General features: G+C 58.5%; 1 protein-coding gene across 1 annotated transcript in view; it reads left to right on the top strand.

Annotated features, from left to right (window-relative positions):
* BOP1 (BOP1 ribosomal biogenesis factor) overlaps positions 1-14,067 on the top strand; it is an 86,409-nt gene that overhangs the window by 58,249 nt on the left and 14,093 nt on the right. Inside the window, exons 4-9 of the mRNA XM_077781671.1 lie at positions 5,354-5,508; positions 7,395-7,512; positions 9,574-9,675; positions 10,675-10,887; positions 12,568-12,729; positions 13,459-13,539. Of these exons, the coding sequence (XP_077637797.1) occupies positions 5,354-5,508; positions 7,395-7,512; positions 9,574-9,675; positions 10,675-10,887; positions 12,568-12,729; positions 13,459-13,539 (831 nt within the window). The remainder of the gene's footprint in view (positions 1-5,353; positions 5,509-7,394; positions 7,513-9,573; positions 9,676-10,674; positions 10,888-12,567; positions 12,730-13,458; positions 13,540-14,067) is intronic.

The raw sequence follows: 14,067 nt of genomic DNA, 5'->3' as shown, positions 1-14,067 counted from the left end.
GGGACAGCGGGAATACCGCCGGGATAGCGGGAGTGCCGCCGGGATAGCGGGAATGCCGCCGGGATAGCGGGACACCGGGACACCGGGAGTGCCGCTGGAGCGCCGGGAATGCCGCCGGGATACCGGGAGTGCCGCCGGGATAGCGGGAGTGCCGCCGGGATAGCGGGAGTGCCGCCGGGATAGCGGGAGTGCCGCCGCAGCGCCGGGATAGCGGGAGTGCCGCCGGGACAGCGGGAGCGCCGCCGGGATACCGGGAATGCCGCCGGAATAGCAGGAGTGCCGCTGGAGCGCCGGGAATAACGCCGGGACACCGGGAATGCCGCCGGGACAGCGGGAATGCCGCCGGGACACCGGGAGTGCCGCGGGCAGCGCTCAGCTCCGGCCGCTCATGGCTCCCGCCGGTCCGCTCGGGGGTTTATCCCGCCGCTGCTCCGCTTCTGTCCCGCTTTTGTCCCGTTTTTATCCCGCTTCTGTCCCGCTTCTGTCCCGCTGCTGCTCCGCTTCTATCCCGCTTCTATCCCGTTTTTATCCCGCTTTTGTCCCGCTTCTGTCCCGCTTCTATCCCGCTTCTATCCCGCTTCTATCCCGCTTCTATCCCGTTTTTATCCCGCTTTTGTCCCGCTTCTGTCCCGCCTCTATCCCGCTTCTATCCCGCTTTTATCCCGCTTCTGTCCCGCCTCTATCCCGCGCTGACTGAGGTCCAGTCCCGGTCTTACGGCGCTGCTCCGGGGCGGGTTTGACCGCGGGTCTCTTGCGGGTTTAAGTCTCGCTTTGGGGCGGGTGTGGGGCTTTATCCCGGTTCGTTCCCGGTTCCCGGGCTCGCCGCCGCTCCCGGCGCACGTGCGCATCCTCCGGGAGCCGCGGGCTGGAATTGCGGGAATTTTATAGCGGCGGGATGGGCGGGCCGGCCCCTCCCCCGCGCCCGGCTTCCTTGGAAAAGGAGCTTTTGGGAAGGGGAGCCCCAGGCCCGCCTACCTGAGCTCACCCTCCCTTAACCCCTTCGCCGCAGTCCGGGAAACTCGCCGCTCCTTTCCCGCTTTTCCCCAAAAATTCCCTTGTCCCAGTCCCAAAGATCACCGGAGCTCCCGGGGAGACTCCGGGATCCCTCTGGAATCCCCCCAGCACCCGGGACTCGCCCCATTCCCGGGAATTTCGCCGCTCCTTTCCCGGTTTTCCTGATGAATTCCCTTGTCCCAGTCCCAAAGATCACCGGAGCTCCCGGGGAGGGAGCACTGGGATCCCCCCCAGCACCGGGACTCGCCGCATTCCCGGGAACTCGCCGCTCCTTCCCCGCTTCTCCCCAAAAATTCCCTTGTCCCAGTCCCAAAGATCACCGGAGCTCCCGGGAGGGATCCCTCTGGAATCCCCCCAGCACCGGGACTCACCGCATTCCCGGTTTTCCTGATGAATTCCCTTGTCTCAATCCCAAAGTTTCCTGGGGAGGGAGCACTGGGATCCCTCTGGAATCCCCCCAGCACCCGGGACTCGCCCCATTCCCGGGAATTTCGCCGCTCCTTTCCCGGTTTTCCTGATGAATTCCCTTGTCTCAATCCCAAAGCTCCCGGGGAGGGAGCACTGGGATCCCTCTGGAATCCCCCCAGCACCCGGGACTCGCCGCATTCCCGGGAAATTCGCCGCTCCTTTCCCGGTTTTCCCGATAAAAACCCTTTTTCCAATCCCGAAGCTCCCGGGGAGGCTCTCGGATCCCTCTGGAATGCCCCCACCACCCGGGACTCGCCGCATTCCCGGGAAATTCGCCGCTCTTTTCCCGGTTTTCCCGATAAAAACCCTTTTCCCAATCCCAAAGCTCCGGGGAAGGCTCCGGGATCCCTCTGGAATTCCGGGAGCGCCTGGAGCCGAGGGAATTCACTCCCCACGACATTCCCGGTGTCCCGGGATCCCCGAGGATTCCCGGAGGATTTTCCATGCTGCGTTGTCCCCGTGTCCCTGTTCCTGCAGGGAATTCCGGCTGGGAATTGGGATTAATCCCGGCCCCTTCCCATTCCCGCGGGAGGGAATTGGGGATTAACCCTTGAGGAGCCGCCGCTGGGATCTGCTGCAATTCCCTGCCCGGGGCACGGCAATTCCAGAGGTGTCAGGTGCCATTCCCTGTCCCGTTCCACGGGCAGCTCCCGCTATCCCGGGATATCCCGGGGATCCTGGGCCAGCCCCGGATTCTCTGGGAATTCCATCCCAAAACCCCAACATTCCATGGGGAGCCATTCCCTCCAGCCTGCCTCCCAAACCCCTCTCCCGCCCTCCCAGAAAAACCCTGGAAAAGCCTCTGGAAGGGGCTCTGGGATCTCCCGGGATTTCCCTGCCCCCCCCCAGCTCATTCCCAAGATCCACCCCATGGAATCCCCAGGGTATCCGGGAATTCCCCCAGCTCCAGGCCGCCTCATCCCACCCCCAAAACTTCAGGAATCTCGGGTGGCTGAGGAGAGGCGGCATTCCCAGCTGGAAAAGCGCCGGGCTGGCCGCTTTTCCCGAGCTCCCCCCGCTTTTCCAGCGGCGCCTCCCGGGAGCTCCGCGCGGGAGGTTCGTTCCCGGCCGGAGCGCGGCACCTTCCGTGCGCTCCCGCACTTAATCCCTGTCTCGGCAGCTTCCGAAATCCAACCCCTGTCATCCCCTTCCCGGCCCTCTGGAAGCTCCCGGAGCCATCTGCTTTCGTTTAGCGCCGGCGACGATCCCCGCTCCGCCGCGCCGGCGCAATTCCCGGGAAAAGGCCGGATCCCGGCGAGCCCGGCCCGGCTGGCCTTGGGAACGATCCCCCCGGGGGCAGAGGGGGGATCCCAGCCCGGCTGGGGGCGCGGGGACTCCCAAAATCCGTGGGGTCGCGGCCAGACTCTGTGGGATTCCAGCCAAAATCCCTGGAATCGCGGCCAAAATCCGCGGAATCGCGGCCAAAATCCGCGGAATCGCTGCCAAAATCCGCGGAATCGCAGCCAGGGATGTGGAAATGGTCCAAGTCGGAGGCTGGAGGCACAGGGAGTCCCAAAATCCATGGAATCGCAGCCAGAATCCATGGAATAGCAGCTAGAATTCCATGGAATCGCAGCTAGAATCCATGGAGTCACAGCTAGAATCCATGGAATAGCAGCTAGAATCCATGGAATCACAGCCAGGGACAAGGAGATGATTTGGGGCACAGGGAGTCCCAAAATCCATGGAATTGCAGCCGGAATCGCAGACAGGGACAAGGAGATGATTTGGGGCACAGGGAGTCCCAAAATCCATGGAATCGCAGCCAGAATCCATGGAATTGCAGCCAGGGACAAGGAGATTATTGGGGGCACAGGGAGTCCCAAAATCCATGGAATTGCAGCCAGGGATGTGGAGATGATCATGGGCAGAGGGTGGGAGTGCAGGGAGTCCCGAAATCCATGGAATCGCAGCCAAAATCCACGGAATCAGAGTCACAATCCATGAAATTCCAACCAGGGACACGGAGATTCGGGGATGCTGAGGGATGGGAAGTGGGAATGCTGCAGGGTGGGATTTGGGAATGCTGCAGGGTGGGATTTGGGAATGCTGCAGGGTGGGATTTGGGAATGCTGAGGGATGGGATTTGGGAATGCTGAGGGATGGGATTTGGGAATGCTGCAGGGTGGGATTTGGGAATGCTGCGCCTCTGCCATCCCCTTTTCCCTGTGTGTGGCTCAGATGTTTTCCGGGAATGGTCCCTTTTCCTGTGGATATTTTCAGGGAATGGTCCCTTTTCCTGCGGATATTTTCAGGGAATGGTCCCTTTTCCTGCGGATATTTTCAGGGAATGGTCCCTTTTCCTGTGGATATTTTCTGGGAATGATCCCTTTTCCTGGGGATATTTTCCGGGAATGGTCCCTTTTCCTGTGGATATTTTCCGGGAATGATCCCTTTTCCTGCAGATATTTTCCAGGAATGATCCCTTTTCCTGTGGATATTTTCAGGGAATGATCCCTTTTCCTGTGGATATTTTCAGGGAATGGTCCCTTTTCCTGTGGATATTTTCCGGGAATGATCCCTTTTCCTGGGGATATTTTCAGGGAATGGTCCCTTTTACTGCGGATATTTTCAGGGAATGATCCCTTTTCCTGCGGATATTTTTAGGGAAGGATCTTTTCCCTCTGCCAGGAATGCACAGCAGGAATGCCGGGACCATTCCAAAAACAACTTCCCACCTGGAGCCCGCAGCAGCCGCGCTCCTGGCTCCGCTCCCGGCTCCATTCCCAGCCCCATTCCCAGCTCCATTCCCCATTCCCCATTCCCATTCCCAGCCCCATTCCCATTCCCATTCCCATTCCCATTCCCCATTCCCCATTCCCATTCCCATTCCCCATTCCCATTCCCATTCCCCATTCCCATTCCCATTCCCCATTCCCATTCCCCATTCCCCATTCCCATTCCCATTCCCCATTCCCATTCCCATTCCCATTCCCATTCCCCATCCCCAGCTCCATTCCCCATTCCCATTCCCATTCCCATTCCCATTCCCCATTCCCCATTCCCATTCCCATTCCCATTCCCCATTCCCCATTCCCATTCCCATTCCCATTCCCATTCCCATTCCCCATTCCCATTCCCATTCCCATTCCCCATTCCCCATTCCCATTCCCATTCCCCATTCCCATTCCCATTCCCCATTCCCCATTCCCCATTCTCCATTCCCCATTCCCATCCCCATTCCCATTCCCCATTCCCATTCCCCATTCCCCATTCCCATTCCCATTCCCCATTCCCCATTCCCCATTCTCCATTCCCCATTCCCATTCCCATTCCCATTCCCATTCCCCATTCCCCATTCCCCATTCCCATTCCCAACCCCATTCCCATTCCCAACGCCATTCCCCATTCCCATTCCCAACCCCATTCCCCATTCCCATTCCCCATTCCCCATTCCCATTCCCAACCCCATTCCCCATTCCCATTCCCCATTCCCCATTCCCATTCCCAACCCCATTCCCCATTCCCAGCTCCCATGGAATTTCCTCATGCTTTTCTTCAAAGATTCCCTGGAATTCCCCCAGCTCTTTCCTCCAAGGATTCCCTGGAATTCCTTCACCCTTTCCTCCTCCAAGGATTCCCTGGAATTCCCCCAGCTCTTTCCTCCAGGGATTCCCTGGAATTCCTTCACCCTTTCCTCCTCCAAGGATTCCCTGGAATTCCTTCACCCTTTCCTCCAAGGTTTCCGTGGAATTCCCTCACGCTTTTCTCCAAGATTTTCCTGGAATCCCATCACACTTTCCTCCAAGGTTTCCCTGGAATTCCCTCACGCTTTTCTCCAAGATTTTCCTGGAATCCCATCACACTTTCCTCCAAGGATTCCCTGGAATTCCCTGGGCTCTCCTGACCCTTTTCCCGGTGTTTTTCCCAGGACATCCGGAACACGGTGGGGAACATTCCCATGGAATGGTACCAGGATTTTCCGCACGTCGGCTACGACCTGGACGGGAAGAAGATCTACAAACCCCTGCGGAGCAAGGACGAGCTGGACCTGTTCCTGGAGAAGATGGAAAACCCGGAATACTGGTGAGGAACTCCCGGGAAGGGCCTGGAAAACCTTGGGATAGCGGGAGGTGTCCCTTGGCATGGGGATGAGCCTTAAAATCCCAAAACATTCCGTGATTCCGTGGATGTGCTCTGCTTGGAGATCCCAAAATTCCCGGAATTCAGGGTTTGGAGCCTTCCTGAGCTTTCCCGGGGTGATTCCGGATATGTGGATTTGGGATCAGGCACGGAGCCTCCCATCCATCCTCAGCTGCATCCCGGGAATCCCTCTGCTTCCTGGGAAATTCCCTCTGCATCCCGAGAATCCGTGTGCATCCCGGGACTCCCATTCCTGTCCTGATCCCGGGTACCCCTGTCCATCCAGGGAATTCTGTCCCATATCCCGGGAATCCCTGTGTCCATCCCGGTGTCCCTTATCCCGGTGTCCCTTATCCCGGTGTCCACATCCCGGTGTCCGTATCCCGGGATGTGTCCGTATCCCGGGAGGTGTCCATATCCTGGGATGTGTCCATATCCTGGGATGTGTCCATATCCCGGGATGTGTCCGTATCCCGGGACGTGTCCGTATCCCGGGATGTGTCCGTATCCCGGGACGTGTCCGTATCCCGGGATGTGTCCGTATCCCGGGATGTGTCCGTATCCCGGGATGTGTCCGTATCCCGGGATGTGTCCGTATCCCGGGACGTGTCCATATCCAGGGATGTGTCCGTATCCCGGGATGTGTCCATATCCCGGGACGTGTCCATATCCCGGGATGTGTCCGTATCCCGGGATGTGTCCATATCCCGGGATGTGTCCGTATCCCGGGACGTGTCCGTATCCCGGGATGTGTCCGTATCCCGGTGTCCGTATCCCGGGATGTGTCCATATCCCGGGACGTGTCCATATCCCGGGATGTGTCCGTATCCCGGGCCGTGTCCGTATCCCGGTGTCCCAGTGTCCGTATCCCGGGATGTGTCCCTTTGTCCCAGTGTCCCAGATTGTGTCGTTATCCCGGGAATGCGCGGTTATCCCAGGAATGCGCGGTTATCCTGGGCTGTGTCGTTATCCCGGGCTGTCTGGTTATCCCGGGAACGCACGGATATCCCGGGAATGCGCGGTTATCCCGGGAACACGCGGATATCCCGGGAACACGCGGATATCCCGGGAATGCGTGGTTATCCCGGGAACACGCGGATATCCCGGGAACACGCGGATATCCCGGGAACACGCGGATATCCCGGGAATGTGTGGTTATCCCGGGAACACGCGGATATCCCGGGAACACGCGGATATCCCGGGAACACGCGGATATCCCGGGAATGCGTGGTTATCCCGGGAACAGGCGGATATCCCGGGAACGCACAGATATCCCGGGAACACGCGGATATCCCGGGAATGCGTGGTTATCCCGGGAACAGGCGGATATCCCGGGAACGCACAGATATCCCAGGAAGGCGCGGATATCCCGGGAATGCACGGATATCCCGGGCTGTCTGTTTTTCCCGGGAACACGCGGATATCCCGGGAACACGCGGATATCCCGGGAACACGCGGATATCCCGGGAAGGCGCGGATATCCCGGGAACACGCGGATATCCCGGGAACACGCGGATATCCCGGGAACACGCGGATATCCCGGGAACACGCGGATATCCCGGGAAGGCGCGGATATCCCGGGAACACGCGGATATCCCGGGAACACGCGGATATCCCGGGAAGGCGCGGATATCCCGGGAACACGCGGATATCCCGGGAACACGCGGATATCCCGGGAAGGCGCGGATATCCCGGGAACACGCGGATATCCCGGGAACACGCGGATATCCCGGGAACACACGGATATCCCGGGAATGCACGGATATCCCGGGAATGCGCGGATATCCCGGGAACACGCGGATATCCCGGGAACACGCGTTTCCCGGCAGGCGCACGGTGCAGGACGGGCAGACGGGGGCGGAGGTGCCGCTGTCGGAGGAGCAGCTGGAGCTGATCCGGCGGCTGCAGCGCGGGAACTTCGGAGACGTCGGCTTCGACCCCTACGAGGTCAGCGATTCCCAACGGGAATGTGGGACACGGTTCCCAACGGGAACGTGGGGAGCGATTCCCAACGGGAATGTGGGGAGCGATTCCCAACGGGAATGTGGGGAGCGATTCCCAACGGGAACGTGGGGAGCGATTCCCAACGGGAACGTGGGGAGCGATTCCCAACGGGAATGTGGGACGCGATTCCCAATGGGAATGTGGGGAGCGATTCCCAACGGGAACACGGGACACGGTTCCCAACGGGAATGTGGGGAGCGATTCCCAACGGGAATGTGGGACGCGATTCCCAATGGGAATGTGGGACGCGATTCCCAACGGGAATGTGGGGAGCGATTCCCAATGGGAATGTGGGGAGCGATTCCCAACGGGAATGTGGGACGCGATTCCCAACGGGAATGTGGGACGCGATTCCCAATGGGAATGTGGGGAGCGATTCCCAACGGGAATGTGGGACGCGATTCCCAACGGGAATGTGGGGAGCGATTCCCAATGGGAATGTGGGGAGCGATTCCCAACGGGAATGTGGGGAGCGATTCCCAACGGGAATGTGGGGAGCGATTCCCAACGGGAACGTGGGGAGCGATTCCCAATGGGAATGTGGGACGCGATTCCCAACGGGAATGTGGGACGCGATTCCCAACGGGAATGTGGGGAGCGATTCCCAACGGGAATGTGGGACGCGGTTCCCAACGGGAATGTGGGACGCGGTTCCCAACGGGAATGTGGGGAGCGATTCCCAACGGGAATGTGGGGAGCGATTCCCAATGGGAATGTGGGGAGCGATTCCCAACGGGAATGTGGGACACGATTCCCAACGGGAATGTGGGACGCGATTCCCAACGGGAATGTGGGACGCGATTCCCAACGGGAATGTGGGGAGCGATTCCCAACGGGAATGTGGGGAGCGATTCCCAACGGGAATGTGGGACGCGGTTCCCAACGGGAATGTGGGGAGCGATTCCCAACGGGAATGTGGGGAGCGATTCCCAACGGGAATGTGGGACGCGGTTCCCAACGGGAATGTGGGGAGCGATTCCCAACGGGAACACGGGACACGGTTCCCAACGGGAATGTGGGATGCGATTCCCAACGGGAATGTGGGGAGCGATTCCCAACGGGAACGTGGGGTGCGATTCCCAACGGGAACGTGGGGTGCGATTCCCAACGGGAATGTGGGATGCGATTCCCAACGGGAATGTGGGATGCGATTCCCAACGGGAATGTGGGGAGCGATTCCCAACGGGAACGTGGGGTGCGATTCCCAACGGGAACACGGGACACGGTTCCCAACGGGAATGTGGGGAGCGATTCCCAACGGGAATGTCAGGCACAATTCCCAATGGGAACGTCAGACAGGAAACCCCAGGGGTGGAGTTCACATTGGGAATGGGATGGAATTCCCACCTGGAATGCTGAAAGGGGAGGCCCTGGGGATGGAATTCCCATTGGGAATGTGGGACCTGAGGCCCCGGGGATGGAATTCCCATTGGGAATGTGGGACGTGAGGCCCCGGGGATGGAATTCCCATTGGGAATGTCGGAGGTGAGGCCCCGGGGATGGAATTCCCATTGGGAATGTGGGAGGTGAGGCCCCGGGGATGGAATTCCCATTGGGAATGTGGGACATGAGGCCCCAGGGATGGAATTCCCATTGGGAATGTCGGAGGTGAGGCCCCGGGGATGGAATTCCCATTGGGAATGAGGGACCTGAGGCCCCAGGGATGGAATTCCCATTGGGAATGAGGGACCTGAGGCCCCAGGGATGGAATTCCCATTGGGAATGTGGGACATGAGGCCCCAGGGATGGAATTCCCATTGGGAATGTGGGACCTGAGGCCCCAGGGATGGAATTCCCATTGGGAATGAGGGACGTGAGGCCCCGGGGATGGAATTCCCATTGGGAATGAGGGACGTGAGGCCCCGGGGATGGAATTCCCATTGGGAATGTCGGAGGTGAGGCCCCGGGGATGGAATTCCCATTGGGAATGAGGGATGTGAGGCCCCGGGGATGGAATTCCCATTGGGAATGCGGGCTGGGGGCTGAGCATTCCCGGTTTTCCAGCCGGCCGTGGATTTCTTCAGCCACGAGGTGCGGATCCACCCGGTGACCAACCGGCCCGCGGACAAGCGGAGCTTCATCCCCTCCCTGGTGGAGAAGGAAAAGGTGGGAGAGCCCGGAATTCCGGCAGGGAGATCCGGGCGGGAAAGCTGAGGAGGGTGGGAAGATCCCGGTGGGATGGGAAGGGTGGAAAATCTCCAGTGGGACCAGGAGACTGGGAAGGTCCTGGTGGGATCAGGGGGGTGGAAAGATCCAGGTGGGACCAGGAGATTGGGAAGATCCAGGTGGGATCAGGGGATTGAAAAGATCCAGGTGGGATCAGGAGGATGGAAAAGCTGAAGAGGATGGAAAGATTCCAGTGGATTGAGGGGATTGGAAAGATCCAGGTGGGATGAGGATGGGAAGATCCAGGTGGGATGAGATTGGGAAGATCCAGGTGGGACCAGGAGATTGGAGAGGTCCAGGTGGGAGGAGGAGGATCCATGGAAAGCTGAGGAAGATGGAAAAGCTTTGGTGGGATGGAGATTGGAAAGATCCAGGTGGGATCAGGAAGGTGGAAAAGCCGAAAAGGATGGAAAGATCCCAGTGGATTGAGGGGATTGGAAAGATCCAGGTGGGATGAGGAAGATGGAAAAGCTGAAGAGGGTGGGAAGATCCCAGTGGAATGGGGAGGATGGAAAAATCCAGGCGGGATCAGGAGATTGGGAAAATCCAGGTGGGATGGGGAGGATGGAAAGCTCAGGAAGATGGAAAGATCCCAATGGATTGAGATTGGAAAGATCCAGGTGGGATGAGGAGATTGGAAAGATCCAGGTGGGATGAGGAGATTGGGAAGATCCAGGTGGGATGAGGAGTTGGAAAGATCCAGGTGGGATGAGGAGTTGGAAAGATCCAGGTGGGATGGGGAGGATGGAAAGCTCAGGAAGATGGAAAGATCCCAATGGATTGAGATTGGAAAGATCCAGGTGGGATGAGGAGATTGGGAAGATCCAGGTGGGATGAGGAGGATCCATGGAAATCTGAGGAGGATGGAGAAGCTCGGGTGGGACGAGGAGGATGGAAAACCCCTCCCGGCCCCGCCCAAATCCCGGGAATGCTCCGCAGGTCTCCAAGCTGGTCCACGCCATCAAGATGGGCTGGATCCAGCCCCGGAAGCCGAAGGAAAACGTTCCCACTTTTTACGACCTGTGGGCGCGGGAGGATCCCAACTCGGTGCTGGGCCGGCACAAGATGCACGTTCCCGCTCCCAAAATCCCGCTGCCGGGCCACGCCGAGTCCTACAACCCGCCCCCGGAATTCCTGCTCAGCCCCGAGGAGGTGGGAATTCCAGGAATGTCGGGAATTCCGGGAGATCCCAATCCCAATCCCAATCCTGTCCCCGCTCCCAAAATTCCGCTGCCGGGCCACGCCGAGTCCTACAACCCACCCCCGGAATTCCTGCTCAGCCCCGAGGAGGTGGGAATTCCAGGAATGTCGGGAATTCCGGGAGATCCCAATCCCAATCCCAATCCCGTTCCCGCTCCCAAAATCCCGCTGCCGGGACACGCCGAGTCCTACAACCCGCCCCCGGAATTCCTGCTCAGCCCCGAGGAGGTGGGAATTCCAGGAATGTCGGGAATTCCGGGAGATCCCAATCCCAATCCCGTCCCCGCTCCCAAAATTCCGCTGCCGGGCCACGCCGAGTCCTACAACCCGCCCCCGGAATTCCTGCTCAGCCCTGAGGAGGTGGGAATTCCGGGAATGTCGGGAATTCCGGGAGATCCCAGGGGGCTGCTCCGTGGAGGGGATCGGGGGCGTCACGTTGAGTTTTCCCGGGAATTGTTTGGGATGTTTCATCCCTGGGGTTGCTCGGGGGGGTGAGTTTTGGGAATTGTCGCCGATTTGTCCCATTCCCGTTCCTATTCCCATTCCATCTCCATCCTCATTCCCATGCCCATCATTCCCATCCTATTCCCATTCCCGTTTTTCCCAGTCCCATTCCCATTTTTCCCAATCCCATTCCCCATCCCCATCCCCATTTTTCCCAATCCAATTTCCATTTTTCCCTTTCCCAATCCCATTCCCCATCCCCATTCAGTTTTTCCCTTTCCCAATCTCATCCCCATTCCCATTTTTTCCTTTCCCAATCCCATTCCCATTCCCATTTTTCCCATTATCCCAATCCCATTGCCATCCCCATCCCCATTTTTCCCAAACCCATTCCCATTTTTCCCTTTCCCAATCCCATCCCCATCCCCATTCCCGTTTTTCCCATTCCCATCCCCATTCCCGTTTTTCCCATTATCCCATCCCCATCCCCATTCCCATTTTTCCCAATCCCATTCCCATTTTTCTCATTATCCCATTCCCCATCCCCATTCCCATTTTTCCCAATCCCATTTTTCCCATCCCCATTCCCGTTTTTCCCATTATCCCAATCCCATCCCCATTCCCGTTTTTCCCATTCCCATTTTTCCCAATCCCATTTCCATTTTTCCCATTATCCCAATCCCATCCCCATTCCCGTTTTTCCCATCCCCATCCCCATTCCCGTTTTTCCCATTATCCCAATCCCATCCCCATTCCCATTTTTCCCAATCCCATTCCCATTTTTCCCATTATCCCATTCCCCATCCCCATTCCCGTTTTTCCCATCCCCATCCCCATTCCCATTTTTCCCATTATCCCATTCCCCATCCCCATTCCCATTTTTCCCATCACCATCTCCATCCCCATTCCCATTATCCCATTCCCCATCCCCATTCCTGTTTTTCCCAATCCCATCCCGATTCCCGTTTTTCCCATCCCCATTTTTCCCATCCCCATTCCCATTTTTCCCATTATCCCAATCCCATCCCCATTCCCATTTTTCCCAATCCCATTCCCATTATCCCATTCCCCATCCCCATTCCCATTTTTCCCATTCCCATTTTTCCCATCCCCATCTCCATCCCCATTCCCATGATCGCGTTCCCATCCCCATTCCCGCTCTCCTCACCGTTCCCGGAATTCCCGCAGCAGCTGGCCTGGGAGCAGCAGGATCCGGCCGAGCGCCGCCCGAGCTTCATCCCGCGGAAATTCCGGAGCCTGCGCGCCGTTCCCGCCTATTCCCGCTTCATCCACGAGCGCTTCGAGCGCTGCCTCGACCTCTACCTCTGCCCCCGGCAGCGCAGGATGCGGGTGGGCATCCCGGGAAAACGGAAAAACGGGAATGCCGGGAGCGCAGCCGTGCCCGGATCCGGGAAAACGGGAATGCCGGGAGTGTGGCCGTGCCCAGATCTGGGAAAACGGGAACGCCGGCAGTGCGGCCGTGCCCGGATCCGGAAAAACGGGAATGCCGGGAGTGTGGCCGTGCTCAGATCCGGGAAAAACGGGAACGCCGGGAGCGTGGCCGTGCCCAGATCCCGGGAAAAATGGGAACACGGTCACTCCCAAATCCCAGGAAAAATGGGAACACGGTCACTCCCAAATCCCGGGAAAAACCGGGAACGCGGTCATTCCCGAATCCTGGGAAAAAATGGGAGCGTGATCATTCAAAAAACCGAGAATGCGGTCACTCCCAAATCCCAGGAAAAACCGGGAACACAGTCGTTCCCAAATCCCACGGCCACTTTGGGTTGATTTTGGGCGGATTTTTGTTGTTTCTGGGTCGATTTTCGCCATTTTTGGGCCTATTTTTTGCTGATATTTTGGGATTTTCTCCCAAATTCCCTGAAAATTCCCATTTCCAGGCAAATACTCCAAAGTCCCAGCTGTGAGGGCTCAGGGGCTTTTCCAAGGGCACTTTGGGTCAATCCTGGGTGGATTTTCAATCCCGGGGATTCCCGGCCGGAGCCGGGAACGGTTTCCCGGGAATCTCCGGAGCGTCGGGAGCAGCTGGGATCGATCGGCGCCGTGTCCGTCCCGCAGGTCAACGTGGATCCCGAGGATCTCATTCCCAAACTTCCCCGGCCGAGGGATCTGCAGCCCTTCCCCACCACCCAGGCCCTGGTGAGGGATTTTCGGGAATATTCCCCCGGGATTTGGTGGAATTCCGGGATTTGGGGGCCTGGGGAAGCAGGGCAGGGCCTGAGGGTGAGGATTGCTGGGAAATGGGGCTGATCCCAGCTGGAATTCCTGCGGCTCTGGGAAATGTTCCCGGGATTTCCTGGAATACGGAGCTGGGGAGGATCCCCTTTTCCTGGGATTTTCGGGAATGGCTCCAGAGAAAGTCCCGGGAGCGGCTGATGGATCTTGGGGGCGCATCCCAGAGAAAAGTGGGATTGAGGCGATCCAGGGTGGGATCTGCTCCCAGGGAATGGGGACAGGATCTGGGGAACGGCCTCGGGTTGGGATTTTTGGGAATAATCCTCTGGAAAGGGCTGGAATTCCCATTGCTGTGGATGTGGCCGGGCTGGGATCCCCATTCCCAGCTCGAATTCCAGGCTGGAATCACCATTCCAGCTGGAATTCTGGGATGGAATCCCCATTCCCAGCTGGAATTCCAGGATGAAATCCCCATTCCCAGCTGGAATTCCG

This window comes from Lonchura striata, chromosome 1, assembly GCF_046129695.1.
Source record: "Lonchura striata isolate bLonStr1 chromosome 1, bLonStr1.mat, whole genome shotgun sequence".
In the NCBI taxonomy this organism is placed as follows: domain Eukaryota; kingdom Metazoa; phylum Chordata; class Aves; order Passeriformes; family Estrildidae; genus Lonchura; species Lonchura striata.
The sequence above is the reverse complement of the archived record's forward strand: the minus strand, read 5'-3'. Positions and strand labels throughout refer to the sequence as shown.